Source organism: Piliocolobus tephrosceles, chromosome 13 (genome assembly GCF_002776525.5).
Source record: "Piliocolobus tephrosceles isolate RC106 chromosome 13, ASM277652v3, whole genome shotgun sequence".
Taxonomy (NCBI): Eukaryota; Metazoa; Chordata; class Mammalia; order Primates; family Cercopithecidae; genus Piliocolobus; species Piliocolobus tephrosceles.
Window position 1 is genome coordinate 91345794 of NC_045446.1, and position 18334 is coordinate 91364127.

Below are 18334 nucleotides of genomic sequence, written 5' to 3' on the forward strand. Positions count from 1 at the left end.
AGAAGCATCTTTGACCTGAAATTCCAGTCCACCCATCCCCTTCCAAATACACACCTAGATGCTTCTCCTGGGGGCTTTCACAGCTAATTTCATAGGCTATATGTCTGGCTCAGAACTCTTTGAGAGCATAAACTGTCTTAGTTATTGTTTGAATTTTAAGTGAAATGATTTGTGATCCCAGAATGATTTGTGAAATGACTGTGAACCAGTCTCAATCAATTTAGAAAGTTTATTTTGCTAAGGTTGAGGACATGCCCATGACACAGCCTCAGGAGGTCCTGACAACATGTGCCCAAGGTGGTTGTGTTATAGCTGGTAGTCAGACAGACATGAACAGGCAGGAGAAGGTCCCCCTCAACCAGGAATGTCAGGCAACCATCAGGTGATGGACAGTTATGAAACTATCTCTAAAATAATTGGTTGCAGCCAGCACCAGGGAAAGGCGGTCTCCCTATAAACAGAAACACTTGAAACTGGTCATCAGCAGCTTCCTGACAAGATCTCAGGAGTTGGGGGAATGGGCTCAAGTGTGCACATTAAGAGGCAAAAAAAAAAAAAAAAAAAAAAAGAAAATCGCAGAATTTAACTGGTGTGTCGGACCTTCTAGGGACATTTGACTGGTAAGGGAAGAACACCTCAGGTGAGCATACATACAGCTCCAGTAAACACACTGCACATATGTCCCCTCCCAAGTGCTAGCAGGCCGCTGTCTGTGTGGACAGCCCACCCCAAGGGAAGAATCAGGGCAGAAGTAGCACAAGATCCTGGAAGCATGCCAGTGAGTCGGAAGGCAGAATTGTGCACTTAATCTCTCAAGTCGCCCACTTGGCCCTCTTCCAAGTAAGTGTACTTTACTTCCTTTCATTTCTGTGCTAAAGATTTTTGATAAACTTTCACTCCTGCTCTAAAACTTGCCTTGGTCTCTCACTCTGCTTTATGCCCCCTTGGTCGAATTCTTTCTTCTGAAGTAGCAAGAATTGAGGTTACTGCAGATTCGTAAGGATTCACCGCCGCTAACAGTCAGGACACAGCTTGGTTTTGTCCATTTTAGGGACACATGAGACATCAATCATACATGTAAGATGTACATTGGTTCTGTCCGGAAAGGCAGGAAAACTCCAATCAGGAGCTTCCAGGTCATCAGTAGATTTAAACATTTTCTGATTGGCAATTGGTTGAGCTATTATCAGTAGAAAGGAACGTCTGGGTTATGAGAGGTTGTGGAAACCAAGATTTTATGTAGACGAGGCCTCCAGGTAGCAGGCTTCAGACAGAGTAGATTGTGAATATTTCTTATCAGACTTAAAGAGTCTGTTCTACCAGTAATTCCAAAACACATAATAAAGCATTCTAGCTCCCCATTCACATCATAGCCTTAATGAGTTTTTCAGGATAACTTTGGAATGGCCTTGGCTGAGAGGAGGGGCCCATTCAGATAGTTGGGCGGAGCTTAGAATTTATTTCTGGTTTACAGATTGAATAAATCACATATTGCTGGGCAGCCACAAAGTCCGAGGAGCTCTTCCAAGCATGGAGATGCATAAAAGTCATTGGAATGAAAATGGCATTAGATACTTCTCTTGCAAAGCACAGGTCAAGACACATGGAGTACTGCATTACTTTGATTTTCTGATAATGCATTTCTTATGGATATTTTTGCAGTTCTCATGAAATACTGGAAAATACTAGAAGGCTCTAGGCCTGGTGCCTGCTTCGAGAGGAAGGAATTGGGAATGATTTAGATTATCTCATTGGATGCAGGCAGCAGCAGGTAGGTTACAATTAATGTCTAGATTGTAACACTAAGAATAAATGAATTGCTGGAAAAGTTATGTCCTCATAATGTCAGCCTCAGGCCAGACTTCTTATTGTAAAAAGTTTATTTTTAAAAATAACTGCTGATCCTGTGACATATTAAATGTCTTTTACCAACCACAATATTGGAGGATTTTTGGCTTGTCCTGATTGATAGCAATTCAAAGGCTATAAGGGGCCATAACTGTTCCTCACACAGGTTTTCTTTATAAACCCCTCGGGGCTCTTAAATCATTAGTGAGATGTCAGTGATTTAGGAGAGAAACACCTACCCTAAGTTCAAACCTAAATGTTTTGGGGATTTGCAAGAAAAAGTAATTAGGTCTCAGAGTGGACAGTATCAGGCAGAAGTGATGAAATTGAGACAGGTTCTTTGTGTCCTGCTTGTCAGTGAGGCTAAATGTCAAATGAACCAATGACACAAGGTATGGATTAATTATATCCTATTAGTAGATCATGAAAGACAACTGGATCATGGCTCTGAGGTGGCCTGATAGACTAGACCCATAAATAGAATAGCAGAAAAAGCTGGCATGTGATTCATTGATTGTTTACTTCCATTTCTTCAGCCAAAAGATAGCTTTCTTATTAAACAAAAGCATGAGTGAATGAGTCAAAAATCATCACCTTCCAAGAGGGAGATGAAAATCACTCAGGAGCCACCCGGTGACTGGACAATGTCAAGGCTTTCTTACATGGATTTGGTATGCCCTCTGCAAAATAGGATGAAACCACAAGCTGTGGCAGGTAAATTAACCCAACACAAATTAGTCCAGGCTTCATTCTCAAGGGTTGTATAGCTATCTAGGATGAATAAATTAAGATGGGCCTCATGGAAGTAGTAGCTTGTATTAATCAAGTCTTTTGCTTATAAATAGACTACTTGTATTCCGTTTCTAGTACTCTTACTGGCAGTAGCACCCAGAACACTGCAATGAATTTCACAGGTTTCAAATAAAAGTTTTGTGAGCTGGACCTAGTATGGGAGTTGCCCTAAGCCATCTTATGAATGATACTGTTATAAAATGATACAAATTACCATGCTCAAAAGTAATAAAAGTGATTTGAATTTTTCCCACATATTGCTCAAATGTGACTCATCTTTTTCAAAAATGGCAAATATGTGGCATGAGGGCCAACTTCCCATGGCCATGGCAAGCATTATTCAATGTCTCTATGTCATTCTTTCCTACCAATTCTGACTGGGCTTCAGAATCCTTAGCACAATGCACTAGACATGATGTACCAAGTGATCAGAGAAACATGAGTTAGAACCTAAATTTCAATAGATTTGTAAGGTTTAAGGGAGAGATGTTTAAGATAGAGTGGAAAAAGAAATTTTGAAGCCACATGCTTTCTCTATGATTGCTAGTATTAACGGAATGCTTATCATCAGCCTAAAATGTATTAACTCATTTAATCCTCACAAAAACTCAATGTAGAAGAGATTAGTGTTTTGTTTTTTCACCTGTAGAATTGGGATAATGAGGTCCAAAAAGGTTAAGAAACTTGGTGAAGCATATACAGCTATTGTCAGAGCTGGGATTTACCCAATACTTTTGGCTATAGATGCTATACTCTGAACCATTGGCATGAAAAGAACTCAGAGATAAATAATATAGAGAGACTAGAGAGAGAGTAAAATTCATTGAAATGACGAAAAAAAGAATATAAAAGGATATGTGGGAAAAGAAAAAGATCCATATTTATAATTTTTGATAGAATTATAGATAGCCGTGTTTTGAAAAATGTCTTTGAGCATATATACAATTACATATATATGTGTTCTTTGGCTATCCATTTGTATATCATGGCAGACTTTATATATATATATGTGTGTGTGTGTGTGTGTGTGTGTGTGTGTATACATTTTTCCCAGTGTTAACAAAGAGTAGCAACAACAGGACATGTTAACATTTTGCAAAATATAAGAAGACACTTTACAATTTGACCTTTTCCACTTATTCTGGTGAAAGTCTATTTTCTGAAGAAGAGTGAAGGGTAAATGTCACACGGCTGAATCACAGACTACTAAAAAGGTTAAAGCAAACTCAGAGCATTGCCACAGTTCTTTTAGCCTGAGACATAATAATAAACTTACTTTATTTTGAAAAAATTGTTCCTATAGTTGTATAAGAGTATCTTTTCATAGACAATAATTAGGACAAAAATGCAGGGACATGAAATTCCAAACTCACTTCCTGAATGTCAGCATCAAGGTTTTCTTTCATTATTTAGGGGGATATAAAGTATGCTTTCGATGCATTTGCCAGAGGATGTACCTCTCTGTCAACTTTTGATACACTGCTCCTACAGTTTATCAATGTACAATGATGAAAGCCTTGTGACTTCCAGGGTGGACATTAGAAAAAGAAGAAAGGTTAAAAATTCATTCGATTCTATACAAACCAGTTGTTATGATCTGAATACTTGTGTCCTCCCTGAGTTTATATGTGGAAATCCTAACCCCCAATGTGATGGCATTTGAAGATGGGGCCTTTGGGAGGTGATGATGTCATGGGGCCACAGCTCTCATGAATGGGATTAGTGCCCTTATGAAAGAGGCCCTAGAGGACTCACTTGCCCCTTCCTTCATGTGAGACACGGCAAGTGGACACTATCAAAAACCAGAAGGTGAGCCCTTACCAGACACTGAATCTGCCAGTACCTTGAGGATTTCTCAGCCTGCAGAAGAGTGAGAAATAAATTTCTGCTGTTTATAAGCTATCCAATATGGTATTTTATTTTAGCAGCCCAAATAGACTAGAATATCAATCTTCTGTTTTTTTCTTCAGTGTTCCAGGTAACATTATACTTACGAAGTATTATAGTCATTATGAATATATGATCTTTTTAGTAGATAAAATTACCTTTGCCATTGAATAAAGTGCCTTTTGATACATAATTTTCATGAGATTTTGAAAAATGTGAGCCACTATATCTGTGATCCACTTATATTGGATAAATTGATTATCCATCAAATGGCACTAATATTAAAGAAATGATCATACAGTCGGTCAGTGTCTCTAGCTATTTACTCAGCTACACAAAAATCTCTAATTTAAAATGAAATATTTTTGATAGGTCTTATCATTAAATCCATCCCAGGAAAGTGTTTTTGAAAAGCACTTCTGGTAACTTTGATAGCTGTAGCTATGAACACAGAGTAAGGAAGAAAATTCAAGCAATCATTCCAAGATTCAAGAAAAGAAAAATGAATTTGCTTTAACTACCAGGTCTTTTAGAGAGTCTCTGCTGTGTCTCTCACCTCAGCTAGCCACATATAGAAGTAAAGACTTGGACTAGCAGTCCATGTTTTGTACAATAACAGATAACAGCTGAAGTTTCAGTTTCCATCCATTTTAGGGTTCTGGGCTGCACTACTGCACAACCTTGGTTTAACTTGGAAACATGTGCTGTCTACATCAAAGGGCAGAGACTCTAAAGTGTAGGAATTCATATTCAGCACCATTCATCAGATCTGCCAGGATGACTGGCATGACGCTCACAAACCCTGCTTGGCACACAGTGATGAAGGAGGGTTTCAGAACCAAGAGGGAGGTGATATTTATGTGTTCAAATCAGAACTGATGCGGGGCATGCTTAGAACGTACCACCTGGAGAAACATCATCTGTGTCTGGGGCTCTTCCTTGGTCTGAAGCTGGTAATCAATCCTGACAGTGATTTCAGTAGGGGACTGGCTGGCAGGCAAATGCTGACATATAGTCTCTCCATTTTAATTGAAAGTTCAGTTTGTTTTCACCATTCACATGGCAATAAAATTCTTTCATACTGAAACAGTGCTGGAAGGGTGGGAAAGACTGTCCAAATAAAGTGAAAACATGTGCTCCTGAGTCAGTCCATTCTCCTCACTGACTCACAGCCATTGCATTTACTATTGCTCGCCGAAGAACTCCCTAAGTGTCCCACACTCATGACCAGCTCTTGGTTTTGCTCATACGGTCCCTGCCAAGAAATATACATCTCCATCTTTTATTCTTTTTTTATAACTATGACAGGGTTCAGGACATGCTACTCGAAGATATGGCACCCTAGCATATTGAATATTTTGAGCTGAAGGAATTCAAGAAACAGCAGAAGCAGGAAGGTTATTCTCACCTTCCCCCCTCACCCTTCTCTCCTGAAGCAGGTTTCCCTTTCTTCCATTGAAGCAGGTCATGAGACCCTCATTCCAGAAATGTCCTTCCTATACATGGACGACAGGAACCTCCTTATCTCTGAAGACACGGTGTCACAGATAAGACACACACACACACACACACACACACACACAGGCTTCACATCTCTCAAAGCCCCAGGTCTTACTGGCTTATTGACTGTAAATAGATTTCTGTACCCTATATTTAATCACATACTTAATCACATCAGTGGTTTTTCAAAGATATTCAACTTTACTCAGACCCCTAAAGGGAATGTTAGAGATAGATCATAAATGATTAAAAGAATAAAAGACTCTTGTTATAGAACCAAATAGTAAGAGAAGAATGTGAACAGGCCTTGCTAAGTTCCCACCACTTCAGTATCATTACATAATATCCCCTTGTCCAATTCTACTCTTCGTCAAACTTAACATAAAAATACATAAGTTTAAAGGTTTCTTTGAGTCCTCATTTCTGAAGGCTCATGTGTCACATAAAACACGGTAAATAAATTTGTACGCTTTTCTTTGGTTAACCTGTCTTTGGTTATAGAGGCCTCAGCCATGAACATAGGATGAGTGAGAAAGAGATATTTCTCCTCCCCTATATCTACAATCCTTTTGAAACCAAATCCTCTCGTAACCCACAGCCTTCTTTGCCTAATGCTTATTTTTCCCTAGACTGGACATATTAACAGAAGCGAGGGTGTTCAGGTACCACGCATTCTTCCTCACCTAGAAACTTAAATATAAGCTACACAATGAGACGACCACTCTTCCATAGGGCTCATCAAGACCTACAATGAATGCGAGGCAGGCATAGTGTTCATTTCTGGCTCTGACACTCCATGTGTAAGTTACCTAGCCTCTAACTCCCTCAGTTGTCTCCTTTCCAAAATGAGAATAGTGATAGCATTTACCTCATATAGTCATTGTAAGCATTAAGTTAGATTACATTTGATAATTCATAGAAAATATTTAACATTTCTCATACTTGTATTAAGGCCCATTACCCCATTTGCTTGCAAGTACCTTGAGTTCATTTTCTTCTCCTTTCAATCCCTGGTAGTTTTAAGCAGACAGCAGTTTCTGTTAATTTCTTTGATATGCCTCATAAAATCATACTGAGTTCGTGCTATTTCTCAGTTTCAGAGTAATAAGAGCAGCAGAGAGGAAACCCAGGCATTGATGGACAAAAACGAGGACTTTGCTCTATTCGTTGGTGGTGAATCTGTGGTGAGACAGTGAAGAGTGGGCAGGGCTCAGTCCTTGGGAAGCAGCTGTGTGGTCACAGAGAAAAGCAGCACTGCTTCATCCTTCTCATGGGTGCATGAGCCTCCAGAAAGCATCCACTTGGAGGGGAGAAATAGGACAGAGAGCAACTGGGATAAAAACGTTTCAACTTATCGTCTTAGTTTCCAAGACGAAGACGACTGCGACGTGAAGGTAGGATTTAAAACCAGTGGTCTTGAGACTTTTCCACGCTTATGACCACCTTTTGGCAATGTGCCTGTAATTAAGCTCTTGTCACAATTTTAAAAGATTTCTTAAAATACGTTTAATTTCCTTTTACATCTTCCAACTTAGAAGAAATGCCAATTATTCTAAGTTGGAAGATGAAATTCGAAGAGATGTCAATTCAGTTGCACTTTGATGAAAATCTGACTTTAGGACATTAATTTGAACCATAGGAGCCACCAGGAGGGTAGTGACTTTTGCTGAGGAACCCACAGTTGTGCCTGCTGAGTTTCCCAAAACTTACATCTTGCCAAGTCAATCCAACTTAAAAGACATTGAGGAATCTGAATATCTTTGCTTGAGTCTTCTGGGGTCAAGCCCATGTGCTGTCATAGAGCATCCTTGGGATGAAGGTCCATCTCTTGCATGGCACAACACACACTTTTTGTGGATGTTAGACTATTTTAATTTGCTGATAGTGCATTTAGTATGAGGTTGACTTTTTACAACTGCTGATTCAAATATTGTCACAAAATATTTGAAAATTGATCTTTATGTATCACCAAGTAACTTTTCCATAAGTAACATCCACAAATACAAAATCACTGGATATAAATTTTCAGCTGTATTTTCTGATCTGGTTACATAAATATTATTTGATTTAAATCAAGCCAAAGTCGGAGCTAAAACAGATTTTCTGCGAACATTTCATCTTTAAGATGAAGTTAAAGATCTGCATTTGAAATCTCCTGTTATTGAATTGGAAGTAGCATTTCCAGTTAATGTCCATCATCCTCTGAATGCCAATGGTCTTTGAGTAAACATATGAACCTTCATCTCTTTTAGTTGTTTAAGATACCACTTCACATGATCAGTAAGTAACAACAACCACCTCTTGGTAAATGCACATGAATGCAAATTCCTGTTTTATATATTTGGGTAGTATAGAACATATTGAAAATAACAGATAAGTATTTACAAATTCCCACCTTATTTTTCCCCTTTACATTCAATGGCTAAGTGTGGGAATTCATCTGTAAATGCCCCCAGAAATGGCACAGAATTGTGCTATAATGGAACCAAATAACCACAATGTTTGGGGTTTTGATTTTTCTCCAATAAAAGGTACATATTTAGACAGTAATATTTTAGTCACAATAAAATTTTATAACATAAAGAGCTTTCGTGTGCCCACATGAGCCACAAAAAAAATAGGGCAATTACTTTATGTGTGTACACATTTATATGTATACACACATATGTATGTGTGTGTGTGTACACACACACACACACACACACACAACAGGATCATGTTTCCAGGGTTCAGTGGAGGAAAAACTTTTTTCATTGTTAAGTGTAATGTTTTCAAATAGATGAATCAGGAAATTTTACATAGATATAAGCCCATTTTGTATGAACAGTATCAGTCATGTGCTTTGAGGGATAAGTAGGGTAAATGGTGGTTAAACAGCATTCTAAAGAAAGGACTAAAGCATTCTAAAGGCCCATGGACGACTCTTTCCAAAATTTCAGAGCTGGGAGTCCCCAGCAGGGGGATCCACAGAGCAGGGAAAAAGGAACCTGAAATAACCTTCAGAGGAAAAACTGCATGGGGAATAACGTAGGTCAGCCCCTGTCTGCTGGGACCCATTTTCAGGCAGACATTACATGGCAATGACATCATCACAACAGTTATATCCAAGAAAGCAGTTTATAAAACAAGCACCAAACAACTGGACATAATTTTCATCATAATCTACAGCCTTTACCCTGAACAAAGGAGTTTAATCACCAAAAAATTTAGATACTAGGGCTCCAGAAGATAGGATGGCCCAAGGTATCGTTTAACTTCTTCTTGTTTAAAAGGTGGGCACATTGGCACTTAAGAAAATAAATCAGAAAATAATATGGCTTTAAGTGGACAAATAAATATGAATTTCTAAGGAAGTCTTCGCATTATCTATTGGTTTCCTCTTGATTTGGTTCCATGGATAATTTCTCTCCAAGTTCTCTAATAAGTTCTGCTAGGTCTTCTGTATTCTGAGATTTTTCTTCAAGGAGTTCATAGCGGAGACTTGAGATGTCCTGCTTAATTTCCTTCAGTTCCCCTTTGAAAGCAAGAGTGATAAGAAGTCAACTATAAATACTCACTGCAGTGACTCACTAGTGACTGTGGAATGGTAGGAAATCAGCTCTAGTTTCACATACAATTTTATTTTGAATTCTTTGAAAGGAAATAACTTCCTAATGAAGCAAGTTTTTGTTTTCTAAGCTCAGTGTTTTGGTGAATGAAGAGATTATAGCAGAATGATAACAAAAGCCCTCAAGTAAGTTAAAACGAAACGGTGGTGAATCATTCAGGGGTTGAGGCAGCAGCCCCTTCCTTGCCTTTCCCACCCACTTCCTCCTCCCTCCAAGTCCACCATAAGAATGAGAGCTTTTTATCTAGCAAGTGGTATGTGTCCCGGCCTGTGGCGAAATAACCTATTCCCCACTCTTTAACAGCATGGTGGCTGGTGAGATCCTGTTCTACTTTGCCCCTTCCTTGAAGTTCACTCTCCCCATGCCCATCTCTGCAGCTCTCCTGCCACTCTGCATTAGGCTCCCGTCCTGACTCACATTCAGGGGCTGATTTACTTCTGCGTTCAACTCACCTTCGTTCACTTCGTCACTCTCCTTATCTATCTGGGCCTGTAGTACATATCTCTTAATGAGTCTTTTCATTATTTTCTAGAAAACAGAGAAAGGAGAAATCTATGTCAGTTTCAGGTTCATGACAAATCTCTCATTTGGAACAAGTTTCAGAGTCCTCCTCCCTGTAGTGAGCCCTTTGGAAGTGATGGCTGTCAAAGACTAAGATGATTCAGCCAGGATGCATGAGATCGCCACATTTTGCTTTCCTTTTTAAAACAGTCTTCACATCACCTGGGCTAATGACTCAAAAGTGAGTTCTTATGAAAGAATGTTTAGAGCAAGTATGTAATCCCCTTCATGTCCATTGTCTGTATTTGATTTGAAAAGTATTAGAGCAAGACAGTCTTTCAGTAGGGTAGGTAAAAGATATACACTACCGCTCATGGAAATGGGGGATTAAGCTAATGTCTACTCATTTGAGCCCGACGTCTGACCCACCAAAAAATGGAACCAGTTTTTATTTTAAACTTTCTATTAATTTGGGAATGGCTAGTTTCAATGTAATACATTTTTCAAGTACCTGGGCTTCTATCATGCAAACATTGCTTTACTATATATTTTTCATAAAAAGAAGGCATCTTAGTGGGTGCTTAGAAAGTCCTGATGGATATAGAACTAAACAAAATTTTACACCTAAGCCAAGGTTAAATGATAGATAGTAAAACTCTACCTTCAAGAATCTATTCTAAAGATATGGTTGAGTACATGAACAAGTATGTTCATAGAACTAGTTATATAACAGACAAAAATGAAACTTTAAATGTCCATCAATAAGGAGTTACTTTTAGTAAATTATATATTTGTATAAAGGAATATGATAATTCACTGAAATAGGAATATATATTTTGTGGAGAGAAGATCACAAGCTAACAATGATTGCTCATTATATAAGTACAATTAACTCATTTATGTAGTATTATATATGTGTTTTATAATATATTAAAATATATGTAAAATTATGCACATATAGACATATAATCAGCTGGCAGAATTTTCACCAAAAACAAGCAGTCTTTGTTTCTCACTGGTGGAATCCGAAATGAATTTTACTCTCTTGTGTTTTTTGTAAAGTTTGCCTTTTTCAGTGAACATGGAGACTCTCAGATCTGTGATTCCAAGACTTTATTTTTTTAACTTACATATCTCTATCACTTACAAAATGCCTGGTACTGGTAATTAATAAATATTTGTTGAATTAACACATTATTTGATATTAAGAAAAATATCCTAATACTTTAAAGAATCACATAGTTCAAGAATCTAAATATGGCGCGGTGGCTCAAGCCTGTAATCCCAGCACTTTGGGAGGCCGAGACGGGCGGATCACGAGGTCAGGAGATCAAAATCATCCTGGCTAACACGATGAAACCCCGTCTCTACTAAAAAATACAAAAAACTAGCCGGGCGAGTTGGCGGGCGCCTGTAGTCCCAGCTACTCGGGAGGCTGAGGCAGGAGAATGGCGTGAATCCGGGAGGCGGAGCTTGCAGTGTGCTGAGATCCGGCCACTGCACTCCAGGCTGGGTGACAGAGCGAGACTCCGTCTCAAAAAAAACAAAACAAAACAAAACAAAAAAAACTAAATATTACAAATAACTAGTCTTGTTCCTTTAAAAATCCATGCTTACCTGATACTGTCTTGGAGGATTATTGAAACTATTGAAACGGAAATCTTCTGAACTCCTTACACTTGGTTGCTTATTGTACCCAACCTGTAATTTGAAAAGATTTAGAAATGGATTCCTAAATTTTCTTTCAAATAATATAATGAAATTAGTTATCTAATGAACTAAGAATCTCATACACACAAATTATCTGTATGTATAGTGCCATTTATTGTGCTTAATATTCTGTCTTCCAAGACAAATCAGTGACATTTTAGGTGTGTTAGGTTAATGGCTATTAGAGGTTGTCTGAGGAGTCTCTTAGACTTTGTGGCTGCCAATCACGCTGTCATGAGAATCACACTTTAACCTTCTCACAGAGACATCCATGGTAGTCAAAGAGCCAAACAAATTGAGGAAATAATGGTGGTGATCTCAGAAGTCCATTGATGGGGGATCAACAGTGCCACCTGATTACCTAAGACATTCACACCTGCAGCAGGGTCTGATGTGGATCCTGCAGAAACACCACAGTAAGATTGTGGTGGAACAGAATTCAGTTGCGAAAAAAGCTCTAATTAATGTTTGACTTTTAGAAACTGAATGCTATCCCATTTGGGCAGCGCTTTTCAAATTGAAATACATTTACCCAAATAGGCAAATAACAAAAAATTAAAGCAATCTGCAATAAAGGTGGTAGCATACCATATTAACATGCTAAGAGGATGATTTAAAACCTCTTTAATGCATTTTCTAAAGGAAAAAAAAAAACTAGTTTTACAAAGAAATAGAAGAACTGAAGCAAAACAAGTAGCTCTAAATTTGCATGTTTATGATACACAGCTGTTTCCTAGGGGAAGAGACACCTCGAGATTGTCTTCAAAGATACACAGTGATTCATATTTCCTGGTGACATCTATGTTGCTGTAAGTAAAGCTCAATGAGACTGAATTAAAATCCTTGCATTAACTTCAGTGCTTTGCTTTGATACCTTAAATAGCCACATACTGAATTAAAACAGCTACTCAGACATTCATCTATTGAACAAGTACATATCGAGGGTCCTCAAAATGTAAGCTGCTGTGCTAGGCTCTGTGTATAAATGAACATAAGCAATTATGGTGTAGCTGAGTTATGGTAACAGCTCAATTATGAAAAATATGACAAGATTGATAAGATTAATAATAATACATAAATTTGAAAATAATTTAGATAGCATCATTTTTCATGTATCTATTTCCTTTTTCCTTCACTCTAAAAATGTCTGTGTCCAAATATTTTTACTTATACTGAATTTTAAAATCACTGATAAATTATATAATTCATCAAATTAACCAAAGAGAGGGAGTTCAGGTTCTCAGAAAGAGCACTTGACGGGAACCTGAAGGATAAATACCATCCAGCTTTGCCACAAGCTAGCCATGGAACAGTAGACAAGATGCTTCAATGTTCTATAACCTTGTCTGACAATTAAGGAAGTGGTCTGGCCAGCTTCTATCATTCAAGCCCCACCGATTTATAAATTTGTGAAATGCATAAAAACTTCCACATAACATTTAAAATAATATAATAGGAACCCTGTTTTGAAACTATGATTTATGCCTTAATAATATCATAAAAGATGAGGACCAGTGTGAAGCTCCCACTAAACCCATTATGATAAAGTGTACAGGTGAGGACAGGCTCATAACCATCATGTCTCTGATTTATTTGCCATCTATTCATCAATTCACCATTGACATTTTTGGCTAGATAATTCTTCGGTGTGGGTGGTCTCCTGTGCATTATGGAATGCTTAGCAGCATCCCTGGCCTCTCATCTATGGATTAGATGCCAATCACAGCTCCCACCACACCCCATTGTGACAACCAAAAATATCTGCAGGTATTATCAAATGCACTAGGTTAGGGGTGGAGGGCACAATCACCCGTGGCACAGTTAAATGGTATGAAACTAAATATCTATAAATTCACATGGAGCATTTTTATCTGATTAGTTTTTTTCTAAGTATGAAATACCAAGTTATGGATGCATATACAACATTTTATTTTCAGAAAAAAATTCTAGTCAGTTTCTAATACATCATAGAAATTCAATAAATGTTTCTTAAAAACGGAATGATACAGAGAAGAGTAAACCTATCCAATGGTGCAAGGAAGTGTTGTTACCACTTGGTGGCAGGAAATCCTAATATACAATTATTTAATGTCTGGAAACCCAAGTCGGCAACACTTTTATACATAAAAGAAAATTCAATTTGAAAATTGAATAGTATTTAAAGCTTAAGGATTTGAGTATTTATAGATGGTGCCAACATGTATACTGCCACAAGTGGGAAGCTTGTTGACTATAAGCAAGAAGGACTGGATGCACGTTTTGTTCCTGATATGGAAATAAATACTCTCTCCAATTTTGATATTAACATTTCTCATCTTGTAGGTTCACTGTAGGATTAGAGTGAGCGACACTAATAATTTGTTTCTAATTCATTAAAAAGAACAAGTAATCTTAAGTCTTTAAAGTTTCTTATATTGCTGGATATAGGAACAGTTCATGGAGTCACCTATTTCCCACAAGCGTTAAATGTCCTGCAGCCAGGAACAGAGCAATGAACTGAAAAGGTATAGACAATATATTCAGTCAGCAGTGAACGCAGATACAAAATGAAGCTGTGTTATACAGGGCTTATAAACATACTGCTCTGAATCAAGTGGATGTTGGTTCAAATTCAGGCTCTGTCACTTGTTTGAAATGGGACTGTAGGCAAATCATTTCACCTCTATATCCTTAGGATCCTCAGATACAGAACAGGGAAAATAATATTACCCACCTCCCAGAGCTATTGCAAGAATTAAAGAGATGAGGTATAGAGAATATATAGCTTGAAATACACTGGAAATTCTATAACTGTCAATAGCTATTATTTTGCAGAAAGATAAATATCTACTATGTTGCTTTAGGTCTATTTCATGGTTAGCTTTAATCTACACATACCCCTTTACTTATGATGGGGTTATGTCCTGATAAATCCATTGTAAGTAAGGTGAGAATGCACTTAATACACCTAACTACTGAACATCATAACTTAGCCTAGCTGACCTTAACCATACTCAGAGCACTTTCCTTAGCTTACAGCTGGACAAAGGCATCTAGCACAAAACCTATTTTATATTAAAGTTATTACACAAAATTTGAATCAACAGTCAAACTTTGAAGCACAGTTTCTACTGAATACATATTGCTTTCACACCATCATAAAGTTGAAAAATCATTAAGTTGAACTATGGTAAGTCTGGGACTGTCTGTAGTCAATTCATCCTAGAGATAGTTTGCCAAGTATTACTTTTTACTGATGTGCCCAAGTCTATGACTAAGTCCTTCAGGGAATGAACAGTGATTCCCACATTCAGATGAGCATTAAAATCTGCTAAGCTCTACCCTACATGGTTAAACACCTACCCTAAGATGACAACTGGAATGAGAGCTGTTCAGAAGTTGGAACAGGGCAGTTATTCAAGAAGTTATCTGGCATTTTCAGGTTTATACATGTAATAGACTATGGAAGAGATCAATTTTTAATTTATGCTATCCTTTCAGACTGTATATCTGAAAAGCTAATGCTAGCAACCACCACACTCGGTGACCTTTAGAGTTAAAGGATATGATTGAAGATAATGACTAGGCCTGCTTATTATATGAAAAGCTAATGCTAGCAACCACCAAAGTCAGTGACCTTTAGAGTTAAAGGATACAGTCACAGATAATGAATAGGTCTGCTTACCTTGTTTCAAAATGTATTTTTATATATGGTTCATCCTACTGATCTCTGTGGTGCACCTGGAGCAGATGTGAATGCAGTGTTTGTGCAGCTAACTAAATACTTTAAAATTCAAGAGGTCAGAGAGAGAAGACCTGAGTCAATCAGAAATTCACTTACCATCTTAGATATAGATGTTATGAAAATAAGATTCAGCATAAGCCATATGAGTTGGGTAGGAAAGAATGAACCATGAGAGTTTTTCTTAGTATGTATACACTAGGGCCAAACCATCTCATTAGCAATGGGCAAAAATTATTTGAAATATAAATGACTGTCTTAAAATTTTTTCTCAGGAATACAGTTTAATGTATGTAGTAAAACCAAACCATGTGAAATGTATCTCAAGTTTTGTTCACCACAGGCTCATATAGCAAGGGAAAAGAGATACTTCTGTTGATTTCAGCCTCCAAGAATCAAATGCCAAGACTGAATTGGAAGTATGAGATGTACCTAGGACTATACGTATGATATATTATATATTATACCATTGTGGTATCACATGTGGGAGCGGGAGAAGGCAGAGAAAGCCTCTCCACTGTGAGGCTCTGCTCACCTGTGAAAGGGGGAGAGGTAAGAAGACTGGCTGGGAAAGTCAGTCAGCCCAACAGGGAGCCGCACATCTCCATGGCTACCACAATACACAATGACACAGAAGGCTCTCTAGATTCTTAAATGGACAGTGGAACCAACGTTTTATTCCAGACTTCACAACTGAGGTTGGACATCAGAGGTTTAGTATTTCGTCTACAATTTGTTTTAAGCTATGATTAAAATATGTCTTATTGAAAACTGTAACTCTCGTTTACAGTATATAATATACATTTTGCTGATGATTAAAATAAATTTTAATTTTCCACATTTTTAGAGAAGCTACAGGGAAAATAAAATTATTTCATTTGATAGATACCGTAGTTTCTATCATAAAGAAAAGGCATTTTGATTCTATTTGAATTTTTCTCGTATCTGTCCAGTGACTTATTATACGTCCTTCATGCTTTCAGGATGAGTATTTTCTTACTGGAAAAATGTAAGATCCAATTACACTGACCTATCTTTGCAAAAAATGTATTGAGTTTTTTACAACCAAATAACAAAAAGAGCCATTTCTTTATAATACGAGTATATTACATTTGCATAGTGTCTGTGATTTTCAAAGTACCAATTTAGTCTTTCCAATATGCTTGTGTGATGGGTTGTACAACTTGATTATTTCTATTTTATAGATGAGGAAACTAAGGTTCAGAGAAGTCAAATGAATTGCTGAAGGGGGAGAGATGTACACTTATTATTATAAGATCTCAATCCTCTGAGTACTTGGTTCAGTACTCATATCAATTTCCAAAGTGCAGTTTTGATAAGGAAGGAAAAGTAGTGCATATAAACTATTGATCAAACAAGCTGAATTTTATATATTCATATTAATCCATAATATATGTGATATGCAGGGGGATTGGTTCCAAGACCCTTCTGAGCACACCAAAATCCACTGACACCCAGACCCCTTATAAAAAATGGTGTACTATTTGCATATAACTTACTCATAGCCACTGGTATACCTTAAATCATCTCTACTACTTACAATGCCCAATATAATGTTATGTAACTGTAATATAAATATTGTTATACTGTACTATTTTTTTAAATTTGTATTCTTAAGATCATATTATTTTTGATGTTTTTATTTAATATTTTTGACCCATAGTTGGTTGAATCTGCGAATGCAGAACATATGGACATGGAGAGTGGACTGTGTGTGCGTGTGTGATATTTAATTGAAATGCCCTTTGCAAAATTATAAAACAATTTTGTCATATCACACATTTTGTAGATCATAAATGGGAGGTAGGTGGAAAAGAGCCATAACCATCTCCTTGGAATATTCAATTAAGAATTAGTTGTCTGCATTGTGAAAGTACTTAATGTGCCTGAACCATATGCTTAAAAATGGTTAAAATGGTAAATTTTATGCTATATATATTTTATAACATTGAAAATAAATATAAAAAAGTCAGTTGCCTGTATATGCCAACCCCAAGGGTTGCTATGAGTATTTAGGTTTTAGAGAGGGATACTGTTGTTCTTGAGATTAATAATCCATAACCTCTTATCGGTAAGAAAACATAATGGGCCACATTGTCAATTATAACACAACTCTCATAAGAAAGACTAAATAATATGACTAGCTGAAATGGCACCCCTTCCTTTTTCCTTTAAGCATTTCAATATTTAAAATACATACAGTGAAGTTAAACTTGTAAGATAGACTTGATTATATAATGCTTGGTACACATGTTACAAATGATTGAGACCAAACAATATGTCACCAGGAATAATTGAATTCTTTTCTGAATGTATCCACTAACTAGGGAAGGCTTTGAGAAATTAAATCATTTCACCTTACTCCAGTTTTCTTATGTGATACGTGCAGACAATTTAATTCACACAAACAAAATAATTTACTAAAATGTCCTAGCAAATTATAAAATTGTTTAGGCCAGGCATGGTGACTGATGCCTGTAATCCCAGCACTTTGGGTGATAGAGACCCTGTCTCAAAAAATAAAATGAAATAAAAATAAAATGTTTTGAGTTGAACACTTTTTGGAGATAAGCTATTTCATATTCTTTCAGTAACTTTTTCCCCTTCATCTTTCTGTCCATACACCTTTCCCTCTGTACATTCATGCATTCTTTTTTTCCAGACACTTGCAGGTACCAAAACTGAAGAAGTATTAAGGATCAGAGTTAAACTAAGACATGGGCTCTATCTTCAAGAACCCACACCT

General features: G+C 37.1%; 1 protein-coding gene across 2 annotated transcripts in view; it reads right to left on the reverse strand.

Annotated features, from left to right (window-relative positions):
* Nucleotides 1-7968: 7968 nt before the first annotated feature.
* TRPC6 (transient receptor potential cation channel subfamily C member 6) overlaps nucleotides 7969-18334 on the reverse strand; it is a 132596-nt gene continuing 122230 nt past the window's right edge. The window contains exons 11-13 of one of the 2 annotated variants that reach the window (XR_002730880.2): nucleotides 11754-11841; nucleotides 10088-10163; nucleotides 7969-9541 (exon numbers count right to left, since the gene is read on the reverse strand). Coding sequence is in view for 1 of the 2 variants with exons in the window: in XM_023208106.2 (XP_023063874.2) it covers nucleotides 9390-9541; nucleotides 10088-10163; nucleotides 11754-11837 (312 nt within the window). In the remaining variant the exon portion in view is untranslated. The remainder of the gene's footprint in view (nucleotides 9542-10087; nucleotides 10164-11753; nucleotides 11842-18334) is intronic. The other variant, XM_023208106.2, reaches the window with a different exon arrangement.